At 44.7% G+C, this 26,844-nt stretch overlaps 1 protein-coding gene across 1 annotated transcript in view; it reads left to right on the top strand.

The window, feature by feature from the left end:
• Positions 1–26,235, top strand: part of LOC144511913 (26S proteasome non-ATPase regulatory subunit 13-like) — a 79,416-nt gene extending 53,181 nt beyond the window's left edge. Inside the window, exons 8-13 of the mRNA XM_078242370.1 lie at positions 2,128–2,207; positions 13,579–13,704; positions 18,559–18,621; positions 20,140–20,220; positions 20,966–21,082; positions 23,841–26,235. Coding sequence (XP_078098496.1) covers positions 2,128–2,207; positions 13,579–13,704; positions 18,559–18,621; positions 20,140–20,220; positions 20,966–21,082; positions 23,841–23,936 — 563 coding nt within the window. The 3' untranslated portion in view covers positions 23,937–26,235. The remainder of the gene's footprint in view (positions 1–2,127; positions 2,208–13,578; positions 13,705–18,558; positions 18,622–20,139; positions 20,221–20,965; positions 21,083–23,840) is intronic.
• The last annotated feature ends 609 nt before the right edge of the window (positions 26,236–26,844 follow it).

The following is a 26,844-nucleotide window of genomic DNA, read 5'->3' as shown; positions in this document are numbered from 1 at the left end:
GTTTTAAAGGGTTTATCACAAATTGAACATTTGAAATTCGATTCTTCTATATCATCTTCTATGTCTAATACCTCTGTTGTTTTCCCACCACCATACTTAGTGGCAGGCTATAGAGTTAAACTCACCTTCTTTGTTGAATTTGGAGCAATGGGCTAACAGTGGGCTAATCTACTGTGTTTCCTAAGCTGCGTAATTGAATTGTAAACTGATTCACATAGAGAACAGTTATATAAATTGGATAAACAACTTTTAAAGATAATCTTCTTCTCCTAACGTTATTTTCCTTATTATTACTCTCCTTATTTAAATTGCTAAAATCATCAACATTCGATTGTTTTGCCGTACTACCCTCTCTTTCTAAAAAAACATTAAAAAGGGCCGGATCTAAATCAATGTTACTATCAAAAATGGTTAATCCTGTAAGATTATTGTTAAAATAGTTAAAACCAGTAGAAAAACCGCTGTTATCCCCCTCAGTTCCATTCGTACCTGAAAAAAAAGGGTAGATATTGGTTTCAGGTTAATTTTAGGTCCATCTCCAGACTCAAATGTTGTTCCTATGGCTCCAAACTGTCTAAACTTTGATTAAACTGGGGCAAATCCAATATCCCATCAGCCACGCATACTTTCCTCAATGGGCTAATAAACAAAACAAAGAAACAAAGAACAATAAGCACAGGAACAGGCCCTTCGGCCCTCCAAGCCTTCCTAACTAGACCATCTGTTTGTATCCCTCTATTCCCAGTCTGTTCATGTGGCTATCTAGATAAGTCTTAAATGATCCTAGCATGTCTGCCTCAACCATCTTGCTTGGTAGTGCCTTCCAGGCCCCCACCACCCTCTGTGTAAAATACGTCCCCCACATATCCATGTTGAACCTTGCCTCCCTTACCTTGAACTTGTGACCCCTTGTGTTTGTCATTTCTGACCTGAGAAAAAGCTTCCAACTGTTCACCTTATCTATGCCCTTCATAATTTTATAAACTTCTATTAGGTCGCCCCTCAACCTCCGTCTTTCCAGGGAGAACAACCCTAGTTTACTCAATCTCACCTCATAGCTAATACCCTCCATACTAGGCAACATCCTGGTAAACCTTTTCTGCACTCTCTCCAAAGCCTCCATGTCCTCTCTCTCCAAGTTAGAGGCTGTTTTAAATGTCTGAAGATCTTCAGGTTTTACCCTCCTGTCCTTGCAAGTGTGGCACATACTACTGCGTTTTTCGTTATTAGCCAGGACAGACCAGTTGACTAAAACGGGGAATTTGTTTGACCGTTTTCCATCCCAACTGGAACTCTTTGAAGGTACATCCCTGACAATCATCTTCTAACTCAACCGGCAAGCTCCACCTGAGGTGAAAATTGTTTTCCGCAAACCGCCCGTCTGGTAGTGATATTGCTACAGTCAGATTTCGTCATGCTACAGACCTCCGGGAAACTACACCACCCCGATAAATCGAGATGACACTGACCTCTGGAGACCTATAGTACATTTCCAGGGGCGAGGAGGTACTGACTCGACTTCGGTTAAAAACCAAAACCTAAAGCCTTAATTGCCCCCAAGGGACCAGTTGATGTGCTCACCAAGGTCCCTTTGATCCTTGGTGCTTTCCGTTCATCATGCATTCCCTTGTCTTGTTTGTCCTTCCCAAGTTCATCATCTCACACTTATCCGGGTTGAGTTACATTTGCCACTGATAGTGCTGACCAAATGGCTGTTCCTTTTCTCCTAGAATAAGGTTCCAATAAGATTCCCATCACCTCGCGATCGCTGGCCAACCTGCGATTGTCAGGTTTATTCTTCCTCTTTGAACAAGGGTGTAAAATGTGCAAATTTCCACGAAGGAGATTGTCCAATACCTCCACAATATTTCCCCTTACTTCAGCGAAGTAGGATGCATGCTCATCCGGACAGTGTGATTTATGCACTTCCAGCCTTTCCAGTATTGTCTTTACTTTTATCCCATTGTCCCCACAAGTTCCTCACTTATCATAGCTTTATCTTCCTTGGTGTATTTGAAATGTTTGTTGTTCTGGTTGACATATGCTTGTTGTGTTTAATTTCCACTTGTGTTTGGTATGAAGCAGTTCTTTAGCTAGTTGTTTCATGTTTGTTTTCCTTCTTGATAGTGGGTTCACAGCAGCAGAGAGCATTCACTCTGGGTCTGGCTGCACTACTAGGAGAAGGCATTTATAACTTTGGTGAACTGGTGAGTATCAAATGCGAGGACTTAAATCAACCCTGACTTTGCTCATGAATTACCTTCCCGCACTGCTTCAGAATTGCTATGGTTACTGAATGTGTAAATGGGAGTCCCAGCTATGGGTTGTACACTTGCGTAATTTTCCACAATTGTACAGCCAAATTGTTCAATAGTACAATTAAAAGTGATAGAATTCATGAATGGTGAATTTGTGTTCAGCACACTGCTAATCACCTATTAGTGCTCTGTGCAATACTGTGCATTTGAATTTTAGCAGTTCATTCTGAGGAGCCCATTGTGTTTGCTCTTCTGACTGTGCAGAGTTTGCACATTCTCCCCGTGCCTGCATGGGTTTCCTCCGGGTGCTCTGGTCTCCTCCCACATTCTGAAAGACATGCTGGTTAGGTGCATTGACCCGAACAGACGCCAGACTGTGGCGACAAGGGGAATTTCACAGTAACTTCATTGCAGTGTTAATGTAAGCCTTACTTGTGACTAATAAATAAACTTTAACTTGATTTACAGACATAAGAATAAAGAACAGGAGTAGGCCATTTGGCCCATCATGTCTACTTCACCATTTGATAAGATCATGGCTGATCTGATTGTGGCCTCTTTTCAGTTCTACTTTCCAGTTTACCTCTTATAACCTTTAACTCCTTTGTCAATGAAGAATCTACCTAACAGCCTCAAAAGAATATTCAATAACCCTCCTCCACTACTCTGGAGAAGAGAATTCCACAGATTAACGGTCCTCTGAGAAATAAATTTGTCTCCTCTATCTTTAATGGCAGACCCGTAATTTTGAAACATGTTCTCTCGATCTAGTCTTTCCCACAAGAGAAACACCTTGAGGGCGATTCTCTCAAAAAAAAATTCACGTAAAAACTGGAGTAAAACTCATTGGTTTTTTGAGTGGAAGTTTCAAAATGAATCTCCCCCGCTCAGTGCACTGCAGAGATGAACAAGATGAACTCTGCAGAGTGCACTAGCGTGATTCACATGAAAAATCAGTGTTCCTGGGAGAGGCAGGCAGCATAGCGCTGAGCCAGCCACTGCTATTGCGCCAATCTGCCAGCACCAAGATTGGCACATGCACAATGGCCCTGTCTGCCGACCTCGCGATCGCTGGCCAGCCCCGTGACCCCACATCAAAGAACAAAGAACAATACAGCACAGGAACAGGCCCTTCGGCCCTCCAAGCCCGCGCCGCTCCCTGGTCCAAACTAGACCATTCTTTTGTATCCCTCCATTCCCACTCCGTTCATATGGCTGTCTAGATAAGTCTTAAACGTTCCCAGTGTGTCCGCCTCCACCACCCTGCCTGGCAGCGCATTCCAGGCCCCCACCACCCTCTGTGTAAAATATGTCCGTCTGATATCTGTGTTAAACCTCCCCCCCTTCACCTTGAACCTATGACCCCTCGTGAACATCACCACCGACCTGGGGAAAAGCTTCCCACCGTTCACCCTATCTATGCCTTTCATAATTTTATACACCTCTATTAAGTCTCCCCTCATCCTCCGTCTTTCCAGGGAGAACAACCCCAGTTTACCCAATCTCTCCTTATAACTAAGCCCCTCCATACCAGGTAACATCCTGGTAAACCTCCTCTGTACTCTCTCCAAAGCCTCCATGTCCTTCTGGTAGTGTGGCGACCAGAACTGGACGCAGTATTCCAGATGCGGCCGAACCAACGTTCTATACATCTGCAACATCAGACCCCAACTTTTATACTCTATGCCCCGTCCTATGAAGGCAAGCATGCCATAAGCCTTCTTCACCACCTTCTCCACCTGTGACATCACTTTCAAGGATCTGTGGACTTGCACACCCAGGTCCCTCTGCGTATCTACACCCTTTATGGTTCTGCCATTTATCATATAGCTCCTCCCTACATTATTTCTACCAAAATGCATCACTTCGCATTTATCAGGATTGAACTCCATCTGCCATTTCTTTGCCCAAATTTCCAGCCTATCTATATCCTTCTGTAGCTTCTGACAATGCTCCTCACTATCTGCAAGTCCTGCCAATTTTGTGTCGTCCGCAAACTTACTGATCACCCCAGTTACACCTTCTTCCAGATCATTTATATAAATCACAAACAGCAGAGGTCCCAATACAGAGCCCTGCGGAACACCACTAGTCACAGGCCTCCAGCTGGAAAAAGACCCTTCCACTACCACCCTCTGTCTTCTGTGACCAAGCCAGTTCTCCACCCATCTAGCCACCACCCCCTTTATCCCATGAGATCCAACCTTTTTCACCAGCCTACCATGAGGGACTTTGTCAAACGCTTTACTAAAATCCATATAGACGACATCCACGGCCCTTCCCTCATCAACCATTTTGGTCACTTCTTCAAAAAGCTCCACCAGGTTAGTGAGGCATGACCTCCCTCTCACAAAACCATGCTGACTATCGTTAATGAGTTTATTCCTTTCTAAATGCGCATACATCCTATCTCTCAGAATCTTCTCCAACAACTTCCCCACCACGGACGTCAAGCTCACCGGCCTATAATTACCCGGGTTATCCTTCCTACCCGTCTTAAATAACGGGACCACATTAGCTATCCTCCAATCTTCTGGGACCTCACCTGCGTCCAGTGACGAGACAAAGATTTGCGTCAGAGGCCCAGCGATTTCATCTCTCGTCTCCCTGAGCAGCCTTGGATAGATTTCATCAGGCCCTGGGGATTTGTCAGCCTTTAAATTCTCTAACAAACCTAACACTTCCTCCTTTGTAATGGAGATTTTCTCCAACGGTTCAACACTCCCCTCCGAGACACTCCCAGTCAACACATCCCTCTACTTTGTGAATACCGACGCAAAGTATTCATTTAGGATCTCCCCTACTTCTTTGGGCTCCAAGCATAATTCCCCACTTTTGTCCCTGAGAGGTCCGATTTCTTCCCTGACAACCCTTTTGTTCCTAACGTATGAATAAAATGCCTTGGGATTCTCCTTAATCCTGTCTGCCAAGAACATTTCGTGACCCCTTTTTGCTCTTCTAATTCCCCGTTTGAGTTCTTTCATACTTTCTTTGTACTCCTCCAGAGCTCCCTCCGTTTTTAGCTGCCTGGACCTACCATACGCCTCTCTTTTCTTTTTGACCAGTCCCTCAATTTCCCTGGTTATCCACGGTTCTCGAATCCTACCCTTCCTATCCTTCTTTTTTACAGGCACATGCCTGTCCTGTAGCCCTAACAACTGTTCCTTAAAAGACTCCCACATGCCAGATGTGGATTTACCCTCAAACAGCCTCTCCCAATCAAGAGCTGCCAATTTCTGCCCAATCCCACTAAAGTTAGCCTTCCCCCAATCCGACACCTTACCCTTGGGACACCACTCATCCTTTTCCATCACTATCCTAAAGCTAACAGAATTGTGGTCACTATTTGCCACATGTTCCCCTACCAAAACTTTGAAGACCTGACCGGGCTCATTCCCCAGTACGAGGTCCAGTATAGCCCCCTCTCTAGTCGGGCTATCTACATATTGTTCCAAAGAACCCTCCTGTACGCATTTTACAAATTCCTCCCCATTCAGAGTCCCTGCTCTCAGCGATTTCCAGTCTATACCAGGGAAATTGAAGTCTCCCACTACAACAACCCTATTTTTCCCGCACCTATCCAGTATCTCCTGACATATCCGTTCTTCCACTTCCCTTGGGCTGTTGGGGGGCCTGTAGTACACCCCCAACATAGTGACTGCGCCCTTCCTGTTTCTAAGCTCCACCCAGAGTGACTCGTTACACGACCCCTCTGAATTGTCCTCCCTCTGCACCGCTGTAATATGCTCTCCAACTAATACTGCTACTCCCCCACCTCTTTTGGCCCCTCCTCTGTCTCGCCTAAAACACTTGTACCCCAGAATATTCAGCTGCCAGTCCTGTCCCTCTTTCAACCAAGTCTCTGTCACCGCAACCACATCCAAATTCCTCGTGAGCATTAAGGCCCTAAGTTCATCTGTCTTACCTGCTACGCTCCTTGCATTGAAGTATAAGCACTCCAGACCTCCAGGCCCAGTGAGGTCATCCTCCCCCAGAGTGCTCTTCTTCTTTGCCAGCCTTGTCCCAGCCCCAAGCTCGTCCCCAGCCTCTACATCGTCAGCATCCCGAACATTGCCGGGCAAGCCTCGAACACTGGCCTCCCTCCCTCTGTTGCTCAGTATTAAGTGCAGAGTGGCCAGGCCAGAGTGGGCAGTGTCAAGATGCCCCCTGGCATTGGCATTTTGTTTGGGCAGTGCCAGGAGTCAAAGCTGGCACTGCCAAGGTGGCAATGCCCAAGGGGCACCCCCTCCCGGAACCAACCCTCTTGGATTGTTCCCCCCCTTCATTCCAGCGGGGTCGAGCCGCAAGCTCTCAGCAGGTGGGGAGCTATACTAAACGCTGCTGGAGTGAACCACTCCTGGGGGGCAGGGGGGTCGGTGAGGGGAAGGCGAGGCTAGTGGGCCCAGAGATTTCAGAACCGGGCCCGCTAATAACATTCAAATAATCATTAATATAATTTATGCAGGTCATAGGGACTTGTCCACCTTTAGTTCCAATAGTTTTCTCAGTACCATTTTCCTGGTGATTATAATTCTTTTAAGTTCCTCCCTCCTTTTCACCTTTTGATTTGCAATTATTTCTGGAATGTTATTGTGTCTTATACAGTGAAGACAGATACAAAGTACCTGTTCTATTTATCCACCATTTTCCATTATTAGTTCCCCATTCTCACTCTCTAGAGGATCCAGGCTCACTTTAGTTACTCTTTTCCTTTTCAAATACCTGTAGAAACTCTTACTATCTGTTTTCATGTTTATAATGTGGAGATGCCGGCATTGGACTGGGGTGAACACAATAAGAAGTCTCACAACACCAGGTTAAAGTCCAACAGGTTTATTCGGAGCACTGCTCCTTTGTCAGATGGAGTGAAAATGTGCTCTCAAACAGTGCAAACAGACACAAAATCAAGTTACAGAATACTGATTAGAATGCGAATCTTATAACCAGCCAGGTCTTAAAGGTACAGACAATGTGGGTGGAGGGAACATTAAACACAGGTTAAAGAGATGTGTATTGTCTCCAGACAGAACAGCTAGTGAGATTCTGCAAGTCCAGGAGGTAAGCTGTGGGGGTTACTGATAATGTGACATAAATCCAACATCCCGGTTTAGGCCGTCCTCATGTGTGCGGAACTTGGCTATCAGCTTCTGCACAGCGACTCTGCGCTGTTGTGTGTCGTGAAGGCCGCCTTGGAGAACGCTTACCTGAAGATCCAAGGCTGAATGCCCGTGACTGCTGAAGTGCTCCCCCACAGGAAGAGAACAGTCTTGCCTGGTGATTGTCGAGCGGTGTTCATTCATCCGTTGTCATAGCGTCTGCATGGTTTCCCCAATGTACCATGCCTCGGGACATCCTTTCCTGCAGCGTATCAGGTAGCCAACGTTGGCTGAGTTGCAAGAGTACACGGTACTACACGGTACCTACTCTCATTAAGTTCTGCTTGGTTTCCCCAATGTGTATCGTGTACTCTTGCAACTCGGCCAACGTTGTCTACCTGATACGCTGCAGGAAAGGATGTCCCGAGGCATGGTACATTGGGGAAACCATGCAGACGCTACGACAACGGATGAATGAACACCGCTCGACAATCACCAGGCAAGACTGTTCTCTTCCTGTGGGGGAGCACTTCAGCAGTCACGGGCATTCAGCCTTGGATCTTCAGGTAAGCGTTCTCCAAGGCGGCCTTCACGACACACGACAGCGCAGAGTCGCTGCGCAGAAACTGATAGCCGCACACATGAGGTATTTTGTGTCTGTTTGCACTGTTTGAGAGCACATTTCCACTCCATCTGACGAAGGAGCAGTGCTCCGACAGCTTATGGTATTTGCTACCAAATAAACCTGTTGGACTTTAATCTGGTGTTGTGAGACTTCTTACTGTGTTCATGTTTATAGTCAGCTTTCTCTCATACTCTAATTTCACCCTCCTTATATTTAGCTAGCTTTTTAAGTTCTCTTCAATCTTCTCACCCACTAATCTTTGCAGAATTGTATGTTCTTTCAATTTGATATTATCTTCTGACTAACTTCCTTAGTTAGCCACGGATGATGCATCTTTCTCTGTCTATGTTATTGATACCCATAATGGCCAGGACCACTGGATCCTCCCCCTCTCCCACTGCAGGTTCTTCAGCCCCAAGCAGATGTCATAAACCCTGGCATCAGGCAGGCAATACGGTCTCCTGGACTCCTGCGTTTGCTGCAGAGGACTGTCTGACCTTACTACCGTTACATTTTCTCTCTGCACCATGGTGCCATGGTCAGTTCGCTCATCCACTCTGCAGTCCCTGCTCTCAGCCATGCAAGTTGCAAGAACCTCAAACCTGTTGGACAATTGCAAAATCTGTCACTCCTCCACTTCTCCCTTCTTGACCCCCATACCTACCAATTTTATACCTTTTCCATCTGTTATATTTTAAATATGCCCTCGTATTTCACTCGCAATCCACCTGTTGGTGCCTGTATGTCTCTCTCCATCACTTTTCAACTACATCTTCCTCATTACTAAGTTTTAAGCAGAACTTAATGAGAGTTTGGTGAATAGGGATAGAGTTCATAGAATCCTACTGTGCAGAAAGAGGCCATTCGGCCCATCGAGTCTGCACCAACCACAATCCCACCCAGGCCCTATCCACATATCCCTACATATTTACCCACTAACCCCTCTAACCTATGCATCCCGGGACACTAAGGGGCAATTTAGAATGGCCAATCAACCTAACCCGCACATCTTTGGACTGTGGGAGGAAACTGGAGCACCCGGAGGAAACCCACGCAGACACGAGGAGAATGTGCAAACTCCGCACAGACAGCGACCCGAGCCGAGATTCGAACCCAGGTCCCTGGAGCTGTGAAGCAGCAGTGCTAACCACTGTGCTACCGTGCCGCCCATTTGGTCAGCAAGGGAAGGAGGTGCTAAGTAATTAAATCCAAAGTTCAATCTTTTACTTCATCCCTTCAAGGCCGACATTTATTGTCCATCCCTAATTGCCCTTGACCCGAGTGGTTTGTTCGGCCACTTCAGAGAGCATTTAAGAGACAACCACATTGTTGTGGCTTTAGAGTGACAAGTAGGCCAGACTGGGTCAGGATGGCAGATTTCCTTCCCTAAAGGACATTAGTGAGCCAGCTGGGTTTTACAAAAATTGATGATGATGATTTCATGGTCACCATTTACTGTGACTAGCTTCCCATCCCAGAATTTTAAAATTGAATTTAAATTCTGCCAGCTGCCAGGTGGGATTTGAACCCATGTCCCCAAAGCATTCGCTTGGCTCTCTGGATTACTGGACCTCAGGGAATAAAATTACAATGTACAGCAGCGGATGCCAACAGTAAAGAGAAATGAATTGCATTAAATAAATATATCTATCTACTTTTCAATCTACCTGTCTACCCATCTAATCATGGGACATGGTATCGGAAAAGAAGAGCAGTAGTTATAGGGGACTCTATAGTCAAGGGCGCAGACAGGCATTTCTGTGGCCGGGAAAGAGACTCCAGGATGGTATGTTGCCTCCCTGGTGCCAGGGCCAAGGATGTCTCTGAACGGGCATGGGACATTCTGAAAGGGGAAGGCAAGCAGCCAGAGGTCATGGTACACATTGGCACTAACATAGGCAGGAAGAGTGACAAGGTCCTGCAAGGGAAGTTCGGTGGGGAATTAGGTAGTAAGCTAGAATAGAGGACCTCTGGGGTTGTAATCTCAGGATTACTCCCTGTGCCACCTGCCAGTGAGGTTAGGGATAGAAAGATAGTGCAACTAAACATGTGGCTAAAGTGCTGGTGTAGGAGGGAGGGGTTCAGATATCTTGATCATTGGGATCTCTTCCGGGACAGGTGAGACCTGTACAAAAAGGACGGGTTACACCTAAACTGTAGGGGCACCAATATCCTGCCAGGTAGGTTTGCTAGAGGCACTCGGGAGGGTTTAAACTAGTATGGCAGGGTGTGGGAACCAGAGCAGTAGGTCAGCAGGAGAAATAACTGAGGGAGAGCTACAGACTAAGGCCAGTAAGATTAAGAGGAAGAGCAGACAGAGAGTAGTTGTTGAACACAGCAGGACTGGTGGTCTGAAGTGCATTTGTTTCAACACGAGGAGCATAACAGGTAAGACAGATGAACTTAGAGCTTGGATTAGTACTTGGAACTATGATGTTGTTGCTATTATAGAGACTTGGTTGAAAGATGGACAGGATTGGCAGCTTAACGTTCCAGGATACAAATGTTTCAGGCGGGAAAGAGGGGGATGTAAAATGGGTGGGGGAGTTGCACTACTGGTTAAGGAGAATATCACAGCTGTACTGAGGGAGGACATCTCAGAGGGTTCAGGCAGCGAGGCAACATGGGTAGAGCTCAGGAACAGGAAGGGTGCAGTCACAATGTTGGGGGTTTATTACAGGCCTCCCAACAGCCAGCGGGAGATAGAGGAGTAGATATGCAGACAGATTTTGGAAAGATGCAAGAACAGCAGGGTTGTTGTGGTGGGTGATTTTAACTTTCCGTATATTGACTGGGACTCACTTACTGCTAGGGGCTTGGATGGGACAGAGTTTGTAAGGAGCGTCCAGGAGGCTTTCTTGAAAAAGTATGTAAATAACCCAACTCGGGAAGGAGCCATATTAGACCTGGTGTTGGGGAATGAGCCCAGCCAGGTGATTGGAGTTTCAGTAGGAGAGCATTTTGGGAACAGTGATCATAATTCCATAAGTTTTAAGGTGCCTGTGGACAAGGATAAGAGTGGTCCTCGGGCAAAGGTGTTAAATTGGAGGAAGATTAACTACAACAACATTAGGCAGGATCTGGAGAGTGTAGACTGGAGGAAGCTGTTTGACACTAAATCAACATCTGACATGTGGAAGTCTTTCAAATGTCAGTTGATTGGAATTGAGGGCCAGCATGTACCTGTGAGGATGAAGGATCAGTCTCAATTATCGGGAACCCTGGATAACATTCATAAGGTCTAAAAGGTTTAGGACAGATGAAGCCCTTGAAGAATATAAGGAACAAAGGAAGGAGTTAAGAGGGCTAAAAGGGGTCACAAAAAGTTCTTGGCAAACAGGATTAAGAAAAATCCTAAAGCATTTTATTCATATGTAAAGAGCAAGAGGGAAGCCAGGGAAAGGGTTGGTCCACTTAAGGATAGTGGAGGAATCTATGCACTGAACCAGAGGAAACGGGCGAGATACTAAATGAATACTTTGCCTCAGTATTCACCAAAGAGAGGGACTTGATGGATGAGGAGCCTAGGATAAGGTGTTTAGATATTCTGGGTCATATCGATATCAAAAATGTTTTGGGTGTCTTAAAAAGCATTAAAGTAGATAAGGTTCGAGGGCCTGATGGGATCTACCCCAAAATACTGAGGATTGTCAGAGGATACAGCAAGGTATAGACTGAGGGAGGCAAGGGTGGAAATTGCTGGGGCCTTGGCAGAAATCTTTGTTCCTCATTGACTACAGGTGAAGTTCCAGAGGACTGGAGGATAGCCTATGTTGTTCCATTGTTTAAGAAGGGCAACAGGGATAATCCAGGAAACTATAGGCTGGTGAGCTTTATGTCAATGGTGGGAAATTATTGGAAAAGATTCTTGGGGACAGGATTTACTCACATTTGGAAACAAATGGAGTTATTGCTGATAGACAACATGGTTTTGTGAAGGGGAGGTCATGCCTCACTAACTTTGATCGAGTTTTTCGAGGCAGTGACGAAGGTGATAGATGAGGGCAAGGTAGTGGATGTTGTATTCATGGACTTCAGTAAAACCTTTGACAAAGTACCTCATGGTAGACTGGTACGAAAGGTGAAGTCACACGGGATCAGAGGAGATGGATACAGAACTGGCTTGGCCATAGAAGACAGAAGATAGCAGTAGAGGGGTGCTTTTCTGAATGGAAGGCTGTGACTAGCGGTGTTCCACAGGGATCAGTTCTGGGACCTTTGGTGTTCGTAATATATATAAATGATTTGGAGGAAAATGTAGCTGGTCTGTTTAGTAAGATCGCAGACGACACAAAAATTGGTGGAGTTGCGGATAGTGAAGTGGATTGTCAGAGGCTACAGCAAGATATAGACCGGTTGGAGACTTGGCTGGAGAAATGGCAGATGGAGTTTAATCCGGGCAAGTGTGAGATAATACATTTTGGAAGATCCAATGCATGTAGGAATTGTACAGTAAATGGTAGAACCCTTAGGAGTATTGACAGGCAGAGAGATCTGGGCATACATGTCCAACGATCACTGAAAGTGGCAATGCAGGTAGATAAGGTAGTCAAGAAAGCATGCGGCATGCTTGCCTTCATCGGTCGGGGCATTGAGTATAAAAATTGGCAGGTCATGCTGCAGCTGTACAGAACCTTAGTTTGGCCTCATTTAGAATATTGCGTACAATTCTGGTCGCCACACTACCAGAAGGATGTGGATGCTTTGGAGAGGGTACAGAAGAGGTTTACCAGGATTTTGTCTGGTCTGGAGGGTATTAGCTGTGAGGAGAAGTTGGATAAACTGGAATGACGGAGGTTGAGGGGTGACCTGATAGAAGTCTACAAGATTCAGTGGCATGGACAGAGTGGATAGGTTTAAGGTGCGTGGGAAAAAGTTTAGAGGAGATGTGGGAGACAGGTTTTTTACCCAGAGGGTGGTGAATGTCTGGGACACGCTGCCTGGGGAGGTGGTGGGAGCAGGTATAATGACAGCATTTAAGGGGCAACTCGACGAATACATGAATAGGATGGGAATGGAAGGATACGGACTCCATAAGTGCATACAGTTTTAGTTTAGGCAGGCATCATGATCGGCGCAGGCCTGGAGGGCCGAGGGGCCTGTTCCTGTGCTGTACTGTTCTTTGTTCTTTGAAAGCGGAATAGAAAAAGGGGTGGATGTCATATATTCGAATGTTCAAAAGGTGTTTGATAAGAAGCCACACGAAAGGTCATTGCATAAGTTTAGTGCTCATGGGTTGGGGGTAATATATTAGCATGAACAGAGGATTGATTGAGGGACAGAAAACAGTAGACAGAAGTGAAGAGGGCATTCTGTAGAGCGCAGACCTTGGGTTAACTCAACATTATTACAATTACATACCTCCTTTGAGCAAGGGAAGTTTAGCAAGAAAACTTTTAAATTAAAAAAGGTTCGCTTTGAGCTTTTCTACTGGAGCAGGAATTCCTTTGTATGTTTGGAAGTTATTGATGATTACAGATATATTCTGAAACTAGCCCAGGATGATAACATAACGACCTGTAGAAGTGTATTACTTTTAAATAGACTGTTGCTCTTCCTCTGTGTACTGTTGTTGATGAAACTCCTTTATCTTTTGCAGCTAATGCACCCAATCCTGGATTCACTGCGCGATACAGAGAACCAATGGCTGATCGATACTCTGTATGCTTTCAATAGTGGGGACGTGGAGACTTTTTTCTGTCTGAAAACCTATTGGGGAGCCCAGGCATGTTGGATCTTTCTCTGACTGTATAAAACTTAGCTGGCTAACTGAACAATGTGCCTTACTGACTAACTGTACAATATGGCATACAAGGACACTGGAACTTATATGATGTAAGATGCCTCAATCTTTATTGAATGAAGTAGTTGGGGCAGACTGAGGACTGAGAGCCTGGTAAACTCCAATTCAAAACCTTTGTCTGTAATAGAATTGGGAGCACTGTCAGGGCAGTGCACTCATAGGGCAGGTTGGAGCACTGACAGGGCAGTGTGTACACGAGGCAGGTTGGAGCAGTGTTGGATAGTGCATTCACGGGGCAGGTTGGAGCACTGTCGGGGCAGGTTGGAGCAGTGTTGGATAGTGCATTCACGGGGCAGGTTGGAGCACTGTCAGGGCAGGTTGGAGCAGTGTTGGATAGTGCATTCACGGGGCAGGTTGGAGCACTGTCAGGGCAGGTTGGAGCAGTGTTGGATAGTGCATTCACGGGGCAGGTTGGAGCAGTGTTGGATAGTGCATTCACGGGGCAGGTTGGAGCACTGTCAGGGCAGGTTGGAGCAGTGTTGGATAGTGCATTCACGGGGCAGGTTGGAGCACTGTCAGGGCAGGTTGGAGCAGTGTTGGATAGTGCATTCACGGGGCAGGTTGGAGCACTGTTGGGGCAGGTTGGAGCACTGTCAGGCCAGTGCATTCACAGGGCAGGTTGAAGCAGTGCTGGATAGTGCATTCACGGGGCAGGTTGGAGCACTGTTGGGGCAGGTTGGAGCACTGTCAGGCCAGTGCATTCACAGGGCAGGTTGGAGCACTGTCAGGCCAGTGCATTCACAGGGCAGGTTGGAGCACTGTCAGGCCAGTGCATTCACAGGGCAGGTTGGAGCAATGCCATGAAGGTGGGCAGTACCATATTCAAAGGCAACAGTGGAGTAAATTAATTCATCCCATTGTTGCATTGAGTTGACAGGCAACAATTTAGTCAACTTGTTATTATAGCAGATGAGGCAACCGTTTGTGCCAGCACTATTTGGCACATTTATAATCTTTGAATTTTGTGCTATCTATAGAAAGATTGTTGATGGGCTGGTCTAGAGGGAGGGGTACAGTTTGCTACGGCTTACATAGAACATAGAACAGTACAGCACAGAACAGGCCCTTCAGCCCACGATGTTGTGCCGAGCTTTATCTGAAACCAAGATCAAGCTATCCCACTCCCTATCATCCTGGTGTGCTCCATGTGCCTATCCAATAACCGCTTAAATGTTCCTAAAGTGTCTGACTCCACTATCACTGCAGGCAGTCCATTCCACACCCCAACCACTCTCTGCATAAAGAACCTACCTCTGATATCCTTCCTGTATCTCCCACCAGTTATAGTTATGCCCCCTTGTAATAGCTCCATCCACCCGAGGAAATAGTCTTTGAACGTTCACTCTATCTATCCCCTTCATCATTTTATAAACCTCTATTAAGTCTCCCCTCAGCCTCCTCCGCTCCAGAGAGAACAGCCCTAGCTCCCTCAACCTTTCCTCATAAGACCTACCCTCCTTTAAGCTTCTGTGGTATGATTCTTTTGTGACACAGTTTAGCACTATTTCAGAGACAGATGAAGAGAAGGACATCGCCTCTGCTGGAAATGCTCAAGGAATCCAAGGAATTTGATGAACAAGAGAGTTCCATGTTGTCTCCACTGTGTTTTGTGAAGCACATGTAAAATCTTGCTTAATAATTTCTACTTGATTCATGGCAAGTATATCCTTTCGTAGACAAAGAGACCAAAACTGCACACAATACTCTAGGTATGGTCTCACCAAGGCCCTGTACAGCTGCAGTAAGACATCCTTGCTCCTGTACTCAAGTTCTCTTGTAATGGAGGCCAACAGCTTTCCTAACTGCTTGCTGTACCTGCATGCTTGCTTTCAATGGCTGGTGTACAAGGAGAGCTGATGTGTTTGTATGTCTTCATTTCCCAATCTATCATAATTTAAATAATACTCTGCCATTCTGTATCTCCATCCGAACTGGATAAGTTCACACTTATCCACATTATACTGTATCTGCCGTGTATTTGCCCACTCACTAGACTGGTTTAAATTGCCTCTTTACTTCCTCCTCACCACTCACAGTTCCACCTAGTTTTGTGTCATCAGCAAACTTCTAAATATTCCATTTGATTCCCATCCAAATTGTTGTTAAAAATTGTGAATAGCTGGAGGCCAAGTACTGATTCCTGCAGTAACCCATGAGTCACCACCTGTCACTTTGAAAATAACTATTTACTCCTACTCTCCTGTCTGTTAACCAATTTATCAATCCATGCCAATATATTATTCCAAGTGGTATGCAATTTAATTTTGCATACTAACCTCTTACGTAATAAAAATTTCCTGAAAATCCAAATATCTTTGAATATATGCACAAGAACTACTGCATGATAACTAATAGTCTGATCTCTTGGGGGATAAATGTGGAAATGTAGTTCTAATCCGTACAGAGTAGGAGAATGCATCACTGATGCTGAGCAAGTCAGTGATCATACAGTTTGGCCAGGTTTAGCAGCCCTGGAATTGCACAAAGAAATTAGTTTCCAGGGTTCTGGCTGAGGATCCTGATCCTAGAAATGCAGATCTTGCTGACACTTTAGAAGGTGTTTCCCCAAAGTTGCCCATTAATTGCCTGTGAAATTCATTTTAAAAAACCCAGCAGCAAAGCCTTTTTACTTAAAGAAAAGGTTTGTGATTCCATTCTATTGCTTTGGTCATTACCTAAGAAGAGATAAAGTTACGAATGCATACACTGAGATTAGTTATGGAGGAAGAGAAAAAGTATACTCATTAAAATTGGATCAGTTCAGTGTCTTTGCTGTGCAGGCCTGATTTCTTCAAGATGTTATGCTGTCTAAAGTGAAGTTCTTAAGATTATAGAGTTGTCTCTGCAACTGTGATGGCTAGCAACTTTCGCAGGTAGCTCCGTGAATGGAATCATGGGCGGGGTGGGGGGGTGTTTGTTGGTGGGGGAAAGAAAATTTTATATTTGCTTCTCAAGGTCCTGCAGTGTGGCCCTTTCTTTAGCCTGTTGATTACAACTATTCAGTGGTTCTACTTGTTGGTCCCCCTCTCCTCCCTCAATTGGAACTCTTGTCTGCTTCTCTGAGTTTTCTGTATGGATCCCTGTGGACCTGCCTTTTGTAGACCACTGTCCCGACAATGTCTCATCATCTTCCAAATAAGAAAGCTGGCTAGCCCAGTCCTGGAGCCTGTCTTCGCTTTGTCTTTCTGAGGACCTGCTGAATTCCAAATGTCTTTTGTGAATCCTCTTGTGGGAAATATAGACTGGTCCATGACTTGGTGGTAAGGGCTGGTCCATGACTTGGTGGTAAGGGCTGGTCCATGACTTGGTGGTAAGGGCTGGTCCATGACTTGGTGGTAAGGGCTGGTCCATGACTTGGTGGTAAGGGCTGGTCCATGACTTGGTGGTAAGGGCTGAACCCACAAGAGAAGTCACGTGACCATCAGAATCAATTTTATTTCCGTATTTTTAAAATCCGTTCAATGTTTTTGAAGATAACTTCAAATACAGTTTCTTTCAAAATTCAGCAAGCCTGTGGTGGTTGGATGAAGATGGAAGCTGGCAAAATTTTTCTGTCTCTAACAAGCCTCTTCTTTGGGCTTGGTATTCGGGAACTAAGACATTGAAAAGGAATGGAATTTGGTTTGGATCAGGATGTGGGCAACAAGATGAAAGTTGCAGAGTAATTTGACAAAAATATGGATGAGGGTTTCAGTAGCAGGTAAACCAAGACAAAGAGATGGATAATGATGTGGAACTATTCATAAATTTACAGTCTTCAATTGGAGAATAGTATGAAGTCATGGACGGATTCCCAGGCTGTGAGGTGGCCACTTCCATGACTATCTTCACCCTTGCTGATAGAGGGGGCGGCATTAGTTACTTGTGCTCCAACTACCCATATTCACCATCAGTATCCCACTGGATGGCAATCCAGCTTTAAGAACCAGACCTCCAATCTTGACTTTCTGGGATTATCTGGAGTATGTCCTCGTTTGACTTGGTTTCGATTGGTACCACTGAGTTAAAGGCTTGCTCTGTTGCGAAGGTGAAAGTAGGTGGGCTCTAGTGGACAGGATGTGGTCAAATTTTCTATCGTTTGTGTGTGTGTGTGTGTGTGTGTGTGTGTTTGTGTGTTTTCAATTAAATTAAAGAATGAAGTTGAACGGGAAAATGCTGGAAAATCTCAGCAGGTCTGGGATTTCAGCGGCCTCGAATGACTGGGTTTGCAGCTCGGACACTGTGTGGGGAGAGAGACCAAGAGTGGTGTTCATAACAAAAAGCAAATTGTGAGAATCTTTTTGTTTAATAACTGAAGTAAAAATTGAAGGGGTGGCACAGTGGTTATTAGTACTGCTGCCTCACCGCACCGGGGCCCCAGGTTCAATTCCGGCCTAGGGTGACTGTGTGGAGTTTGCACTTTTTCCCCGTGTCTGCGTGGCTTTCCTCCGGGTGCTCCAGTTTTCTCCCACGGTCCAAAGATGTGCAGGTTAGGTGCATTGGCTTTGGTAAATTGCCCCTTAGTGTCCAAAGATGTGTAGGATCGGGGGGTATCAGTGGGGTGAATAGATGAGGTTATCGGGATAGGGCCTGGGTAAGATGCTCAGTTGGAGAGTCGGTGCAGACTCGATGGACTGAATGGCCTCCTACTGCTCTGTGGGATTATATGATTTTCTTCTGTAAAGATGCAGGCAGAAAGATAGTGAGAGAACTGGTCCAGCCTAGTTTTACCCTGGGCCAGTTGTCACTGGGTGTAAGAGTGACAAAAGCACTAATTCGGCTTTCTTTCTCTGGCAGTCTGACCTGGCCAATAATGAACAGCGATTGAAAGCAAAACTCCAGTTGCTCTGTCTGATGGAGGTAAATTCTGCAGTTACCAAGTTGTTACAGTAATAAGTGAAGAAGCAAGGTGATAGTTAATCTGAATTAAGCACTTTCTAGGATTGTCACTCCTGGACTGAGATAGAATGATCCACAAAGAGAATGATCTCAAGTGTTCTCTTTTAAACCACTTGGGGTGGCACAGTGTTGCCTCACTGCAGCCTCACAGCGCCAGGGACTGGGTTCGATTCCCGGCTTGGATCACTGTCTGTGTGGAGTCTGCACGTTCTCCCCGTGTCTGCATGGGTTTCCTCGGGTGCTCCGGTTTTCTCCCACAGTCCAAAAGACGTGCTGATTAAGTGCATTGGCCATGTTAAATTCTCCCTCAGTGTACCCAAACAGGCACCGGAGTGTGGAGACTAGGGATTTTTACAGTAATTTCATTGCGGTGTTAATGTAAGCCTACTTGTGACACTATTTAAAAACTAATCTGAATAGATTACAGCAGAGAGAGCCAGGTTTAAATGAATAGGCAGCTACATTTCAATATTCACTGATGGGAGGTCACTTGAATGGAACTCCATATCTGAAATAGAAACCAGACTTAAGGGTATGAGGTAAAGGTAGGCAGGTGAAGTGGATGTAAAGGTTTAACCACAGTACTGAATGATAATGCAAGCTCAGTGGGCCTTTTCCTCCTTTTTATTTTTTCTTTGTGCACTTGGCACGGTAACAGATGGTCAAAATATGTCACAAGAATGTTGTAATATTATGGGACAATTTTTCAGTCTGGTTCTTTGAGGAGTTAAGAATCACAAAAGATTGTAAATTTTATGCATCATATTGATTAGTAGGATCACCAGTTTAATGTAGCTTAATGTCTCTGCAGTGAAGCCCGTGGGTTCCTACAGTGTGTGTGGTGTAATTACAGCTGAGATTATCATTGTTATGTAGTAACCTCCCAAAGGCATTGAAAAACTTGGAACCTCGGTAATAACCAATCGTACTGATCATATCTGTAAGCAGTTAACAAATGATTCATACAACCTGTGGTTTTTAACTACGCTCCACTCCAAATCTTACCACCTTTGCTCACCTCTGGCTGTATTTTGCAATAAAAATAGAAAAATTAGGGAAATACTCAGCAGGTCTGACAGCATCTGTGGGGGTATAAACAAAGTTAACATTTTAAGGCAGTGACCTTTTGTCAGTCCAGTCATCAACTTGAAATATTAACTCTGTTTTTCTCTCCACAGATGCTGTCAGTATGTTCGGTTTCTATTTCAGATGCCTAGAATTTGCACGATTCTGTTTTTGTGGGAGTATCTTGCACTTTGGGTGGGAGAAGGTGCTGATTGTAGATCTCTCTCACATGTACTCTCTCTCAGTAGAAAGGAAAATTAGACGGGTGTACAATGTGGGTGTGAATAATCACCACCTACCAATTGTAAATCCCATCTCCCCTCAGCTTAATGTGCACATTGCCAATATTGTGTTTAATTAGTTTTTGTTGGCTTTCATTCTGTTGTTTTTATTGAAGTTCTTTGTATTTCTGAGATGGTGTTTACAAGACCAGCAAACCACCGGCAGATGACATTCCAGGAAATATCCCGCCAGGCCAAGGTATCTGTCAATGAGGTGAGTGAGGGGGCATTATTAAACAGGTGCTGCCAGAGAGTCTGTTCTTCATGGTGAGGCCCCCCCCCCCCCCCCCCCGCACTGCATCCATCCACCTCTGGTCGCAATAGGCCCCATTTCAGGGGCCTTCAATATTTCCTCCCTCTCTACGTTTGAAATGTATAACTTTACTGTGTGAGGTCTCAGGCAAAGATGTCAGCTGAGTCACTTTCAAATACAAAGGTTACACGGCATGAGTGAACTAGTAGAGTTAATGAATTATTGCTCTACTAAATAACAGTTCATAAATTAAAGGCCTGTAATGTTGCACAGCCCTGTAATTATTTGCCTCTAGCGCTTCTGTGTTTTATCAGCTCATTCCTGAATTGGTGTTGAGGTGAGAACTAATTGAGCTGCGAGGACTGAATACTGCATTTTGTTTTGTACTTATGTGTGCTTTTGCATTTCACTTCCTTAGGACTTGGGGCTGAAGCAGCTAAGAGGTTAATGGGACTGATATTAGACTACATCACAGCTGATATCCACTGTGAAAGCACACAGGAGGATTACTTTAATCTTGGTTTCAGTTTAACAGAGATCTCAGCGGAGCGTGTTTGTCAGCAACTGACCCCCACCATCAATCATGTTCTAATAGACAAGGTGCCATACTGAGGAAGTTGTCCTTGGACTGTGAGGGTGGGATTTATTCAGCTGGTTGACATGAAGTAATTCCTAGTCCATTTTAGACCCTGTTCTGTCCTATCAGGTGGAAATGCTGGTGATGAAGGCACTCTCAGCGGGCCTGGTGAAAGGGAGCATTGATGAGGTGGACCATAAGGTTCACATGACCTGGGTTCAGCCACGAGTCATGGATCTGCAACAGGTAAAGCCCATCAGATAGCAACCTCCAGTTTTATAGCATGCCTATGTCAAGTTTGTTGCTTTTTTAAATTGAAGGTCTCAAAGTTGGAAGCACATTTTCCACAAACATTACTGAGAATTCGGATCACATTTTTCCCCAAAATCTCGGTTTGGCTTGGCCAAATGAAACTTTCAAGACTTGAGTTGGATAGATTTTTGTTAAGGAAGGGTGACAAGGGATATGGAGCAAAGCAGCAAAGTGGAGTTGAGGTACAGATCAACCATGATCTGATTGGAGTGTCTGAACGAAAGGATGGCACAGTGTTTAGCACTGCTGCCTCACAGTGCCAGGGACCCGGGTTCGATTCCAGCCTTGGGTGACTGTCTATATGGAGTTTCACGTTTCCCCCTTGTCTGCATGGGTTTCCTCCGGGTTCTCTAGTTTCCTCCCACTCTCCAAAGATGTGCAGGGTAGGTGGATTGACCATGCTAAATTGCCTCTTGGTGTCCAAAGATGTGTGGGTTAGGTGGACTAGCGGGGTGAATGCATGGGGTTATGGGGATGGACCAGATGGGATGCTCTGTTGGAGAATTGGTGCAGACTCAATGGGCCGAATGGTCTCCTTCTGCACTGTAGGAATTCTACGAAACACTCTTGTTCTTATATTCCTCCGCTGCCCTGGTTAAAAATGTCAATTCCAAGTAATCATACTTAGTACTAATTGGAAAGAATGTATTCACTGGCTTATACCCCCGGCCCTGGGATACATCTTCATGCTGTGTTCTGTTCCTCAAAGGTAAATTTAAAAATACAGAAATCATCTAGTGATCTCCAAAGCCAGCAGCATTTATTTATTGTGAAACTGGGTCAGATAAAGTTGTCTGTTAAATTTAGCCACACTAGTTAGAACGAAAACATGGAACTTGCTAACTCAAGTGGAGATTGCTATTTTAGCTAGAGCTTACCTGATAGCTCGACACAGCAGCAGAAGGAAAACTTCTCCTGTAAGAATCAGCTGTTGTTCAGTGGCAGCTCACTTGCTTTTGAATCAGAAAGTTACGGAGGTAGAGACTCCAGCATAATCCAGGCTGACACATCCAGTGCAGTGCCAAGGAAGAAATGTTAACCTGAAGCCCCCTTGTTTAGCTAGGGCGGCACAGTGGTTAGCACTGCTGCTTCACAGCGCCAGGGACCCGGATTTGATTCCCTGGTTGGGTCACTGTCTGTGTGGAGTCTGTACGTTCTCCCTGTGTCTGCATGGGTGCTCTGGTTCCTCCCACAGTCCGAAAGATATGCTGCTTAGGTGCATTGGGCATGCTAAATTCTCCCTCAGTATACTCGAACAGACGCTGGAGTGTGGCGACTAGGGGATTTTCACAGTAACTTCATAGTAGTGTTAATGTGAGCCTACTTGTGACACTAACAAATAAACTTTAAACTTAGCTGGATGAAATACACTTGCCTTGGCCTGTATTTAACCCTTTCTGACCTGTGGTTGTCTACATGACAGTACTTCCCACAGTTCCAAAATACTCAATTATTTGTGAGGATGTCAGGCTGTGTAAGTGTAGGTAAGACACACACTCCAGCCTATAATATCCACTGCATGGATCATAGTTTCCATAAGTAAATTCCGCAATCAATGCACTGATGATTTATTGGTTCAACTTGTAATCTAAAGATTTTTTTTGCATGTAATACTTTGTCACTTGTATTAATGTTTCAGACAATCCTGAGCTTAAAAAATGAGAATTGTGGTTTGGTTCTTGTTAAGGATTCACCAAACACCTTTCTTTCCAGGTAAAATTCTGGAATTAAAAAATCAAATGGTGACCATGAATCTATCTCGATTGTCTGTAAAAACCCATCAGGTTCACTAATGTCCTTTAAGGAAGAAAATCTGCCATCCTTGGGTCGCAGCTTGGGTCCCAGCTTGGGTCACTGTCTGTGTGGAGTTTGCACATTCTCCTCGTGTCTGCGTGGGTTTCCTCCGGGTGCTCCGGTTTCCTCCCACAGTCCAAAGATGTGCGGGTTAGTTTGATTGGCCATGCTAAAATTGCCCTTAGTGTCCTGGGATGCATAGGTTAGAGGGATTAGTGGGTAAATATGTAGGGATATGGGGGTAGGGCCTGGGTGGGATTGTGGTCGGTGCAGACTCGATGGGCCGAATGGCCTCTTTCTGTGCTGTAGGGTTTCTATAATTCTATGAGTTTCTATGATTCTATGATCCTTACCTGGTCTGGCCTACATGTGACTCCAGAGCCACAGCAACGTGGTTGATTCTCAACTGGCCTTGGGCAACGAGGGATGGGCAATAAATACTGGCCAACCAGCGACATCCATGTCCCATGAATAAAATAAACTCACCATGGATTTTTATGACACGGCCAGACTTTATTCTGACAGCCTCCCAGCCTGAACTAGCCCTGACCACCAGTATCCGTTCTGGGACTGGAGGTGGAGAGTGGTTCTGATGCTGCAGAAACTAATTGAAATCTGCTATTTCATATTTTTAGAGCTTCATTTACATATGAAAAAACAATGTTGTGAGCACACCCATCATTCATATTCTCCACCTGTCCTATATAGCCTGCCACCCTAAATATACAATCACGGTATTGCAGTGAATCTTCAAAACCATAACCGTGGGCAGGTGGAGAGTTATTCAGCATGTTCAAACACAGCCCGGTATATCTTTTGAATGAATGTCCACATGAGGCAGTGTTATTTTGGTGCTGACTCCTGGTTTTTTTAAGTCTGTGAATGTGTGACTGTCTAGGTATCAGCCATGAAGGAGCGTCTAGAAGCCTGGTGTGCTGATGTGAAGAATATCTCCATCTTAGTTGAAGACCATGCTCACGAGGTTCTTGGCTGAAAACCCCTTCACACTCGCTTGTGATTTGCATTTTTGTGTTCATTCTTGCAAAAATTTGAATGTTTTGTTTGCTGCTGAAGCAAGTTAATCCTGTTATTTCCTTGTGAAATTTAAATAAACATATACCATTTTGTGTGTTTACACAGGACATGGGGTTTGAATGTGTTTACATGGACTTGTTAAAGTTATACATGTCTCGAGAGTGCGTTTACCAGAGAGCATTCCCGATAAGCATGTTTCCACCCCTTAGGAACAAAGCAGACCGAGTCTAGTTCTGGGGAATACATAAGAAATAAGCAGTAGGCTATTGGTCCTTCCATCCTGCTCCGCCATTCAGTGAGATCATGGCTGATCTATAGTGGATTCAACTTTTCTGCCTATCTCCATAACTGTTGACTCCCTTGTAGATCAAAAATTGAGATTGTTGTTGGTGCAGACTTGATGGGCTGAATGGCCTCCTTCTGCACTGTAGGGATTCTATGAAAAATCTGTCCGACTCAGCCTTGAATATATTCAATGACAAATCCTCCACTGTGTCTGAGTATGGAGTTCCAAAGATTAGCAATCCTCGAGAGAGAAATTCCTCCCCATGTCCATTCTCAATGGGAGTCATCTTATTTGAACCCATCTCCTAGTTCTAGATTTCCCTAAGAGGGGAAATCCACTCAGTAACCACCCTGTCAAGAATCTTGCTTATCAATCAGATCACTTCTCATTCTTCTAAACTCCAATAAGTATTGGTCCAAGCGGCTTAACCTTTCCTCATAGGAATGAACTTAGAGACTCTTCTCTGAACTGCTTCCAATGCAAATCTACATCTCCTTAAATAAGGAAACCAAAGAAACTGTATGGAGTACTCTAGATGTAGTCTCACCAATGCACTGTACAGTTATAACAAGATTCCCCACTTTTATATGTCATTCCTTTGCAATATAAGGCCAACATTTTGTTTGCCTTCCTAATTACCTACAGTACCTGCCTGCAATCTTTTTGAGATACAAGTCTTAAGGTAACCAGATTGCACTGTATTGTAGCATTCGTCCTGTCAAAGTGGACAACCTCAATTTCCCATAAACTCCATCCCATGAAGTAGGGCAAGTGGAGCATCTTTTCAGTCAGGGAGCATTTGGGGAACAGTGATCACAGTACATTAGGATTAGATTTAGAGTAGTTATAGAAAAGGACAAACAAAATTAAGATAGACAGCTAAAGGAAGACTAACATTAGGGAGTTGATAAGAGATCGAATTCGAATCAAGCCTGGATTTTCGTGGACTTGATTCAAGTGGGGTTGCCATTAAAAATGGTAGGTGGGATCCAATTCTGAGATGCTGTCCCTTTCCTGATTTTAGCAATTTTTACCAATGTGCATTTCAACCTCTTCCCCCAACTCTAAGTTTGACAGAGTTGGGACCATTCTTTAAGAAGACGTGTTCATGGCTTCTCAGAGGACTCATGAACTGAAGGAAACCCCTTGTCTTGAGCGAGGAACAAAAACAAAAGCCATTCGACATTTCCTTGGAATAATATATATACTAGTGTGAGGTCATGCTGCGTATGTGGATACAGTTGCCAGACAACTACTTGGTATTACAAAAAACACGATTAGCCTAAATCCACTCAAATACTGAGCATCTAATGATTTGCAACCTTTGTTGTAACCCTCGGCTTTGGAAGAGCTTCAGCCTCTGAGACAGTGTAGAGTTAAACAGAGGGGAAAATCACCTCAACCCACTCCAGTGACATCGAATCACAGAATGATTACAGTGCAGAAAGAGGCCATTCAGCCCGTTGTATCTGCACTGGCTCTCTCAATGAGCAATTCACTTAGTATCATTTTCCTGTCTTCTCCCTGTTAACCTGCACTGATAGGTTGAGAAGGACAAGAAGGGATATTTTACCTTGTGACAGTCACATTGGACATCACTTGTGACTTTGATAAAAGGCATTTCAGTGCCATGGCAGCAGCAGAGTCCTGATTGGAGGGATTCAATTATGGAGTTTGGAAAAAAGGATATGAATTTAGGATGCAAAGAAAAGTTGGAAATTGGGTGATAGTTTTCAAGTATGGCAGAGTCGAGGCTTGGCCTTTCAGGAGAGGGATGTTGATGGCAGATTTGAAGGAGGATTTTAATGACAGTTTATCACCCTGTGATTGTGTGATCTGACCAACATGTTCCCATAAATTCCTTAGAAAGCTTTTCCTTTCCCCATTGTTCCTCAAAAACGAAAATTGTTGATACCCAAGGAGCAGTTTTTTAAAAATACATTACTCAATAATGTGATTAAATTTATCAACTGAAACGTTCGCAGTGTCTTTTAATGCTTTCATTAAAGAGATTATTTAGAGGCTGAGTTTATCTCAAAACCATGGGCTTGGTCAGTGCTGTCAGTCCGTGAGTCAAAACCTGTGTCTGAAACGTGCAGAATTCCCATTTCATCAATATGGTGTATGATGGCACATTGTGCTTCAGTTCTGAGCCTTTTGCAAATTTTCTTAACACGTTTTGAAAAACAGGAGGACAGATTTTGAAAGCTTGAAATATCCAAAGATATGTGGGTTAGGTGGATTGGCCATGATAAATTGTCCCTTAATGTCAGCGGGATTAACAGGATAAATACATGGGGTTACAGGCTTAGGGCCTGGGTGGGATTGTCGTCGGTGCAGGCTCAATGGGCTGAATGGCCATCTACTCTAGGGATTCTATGATACTATTTCTATGATTCTATATTTTGAGTGTTGTCCTCAAAGAAAGTGATGGTCTCTGCTGGAAGAATGAGGAGAGGATATATAACTGAAATTGACTCCCAGAGATAGTTGGATGATGACTTAACAGAGTGGCTGTAGATTAGCTACAATGGATGTGGGAGGATGGTGCAGGACAGATGGGCGTGACAGCAAATCTCCA

This window comes from Mustelus asterias, chromosome 25 (genome assembly GCF_964213995.1).
Source record: "Mustelus asterias chromosome 25, sMusAst1.hap1.1, whole genome shotgun sequence".
NCBI lineage: Eukaryota > Metazoa > Chordata > Chondrichthyes > Carcharhiniformes > Triakidae > Mustelus > Mustelus asterias.
This window is presented reverse-complemented; position numbering and strand designations above follow the sequence as displayed.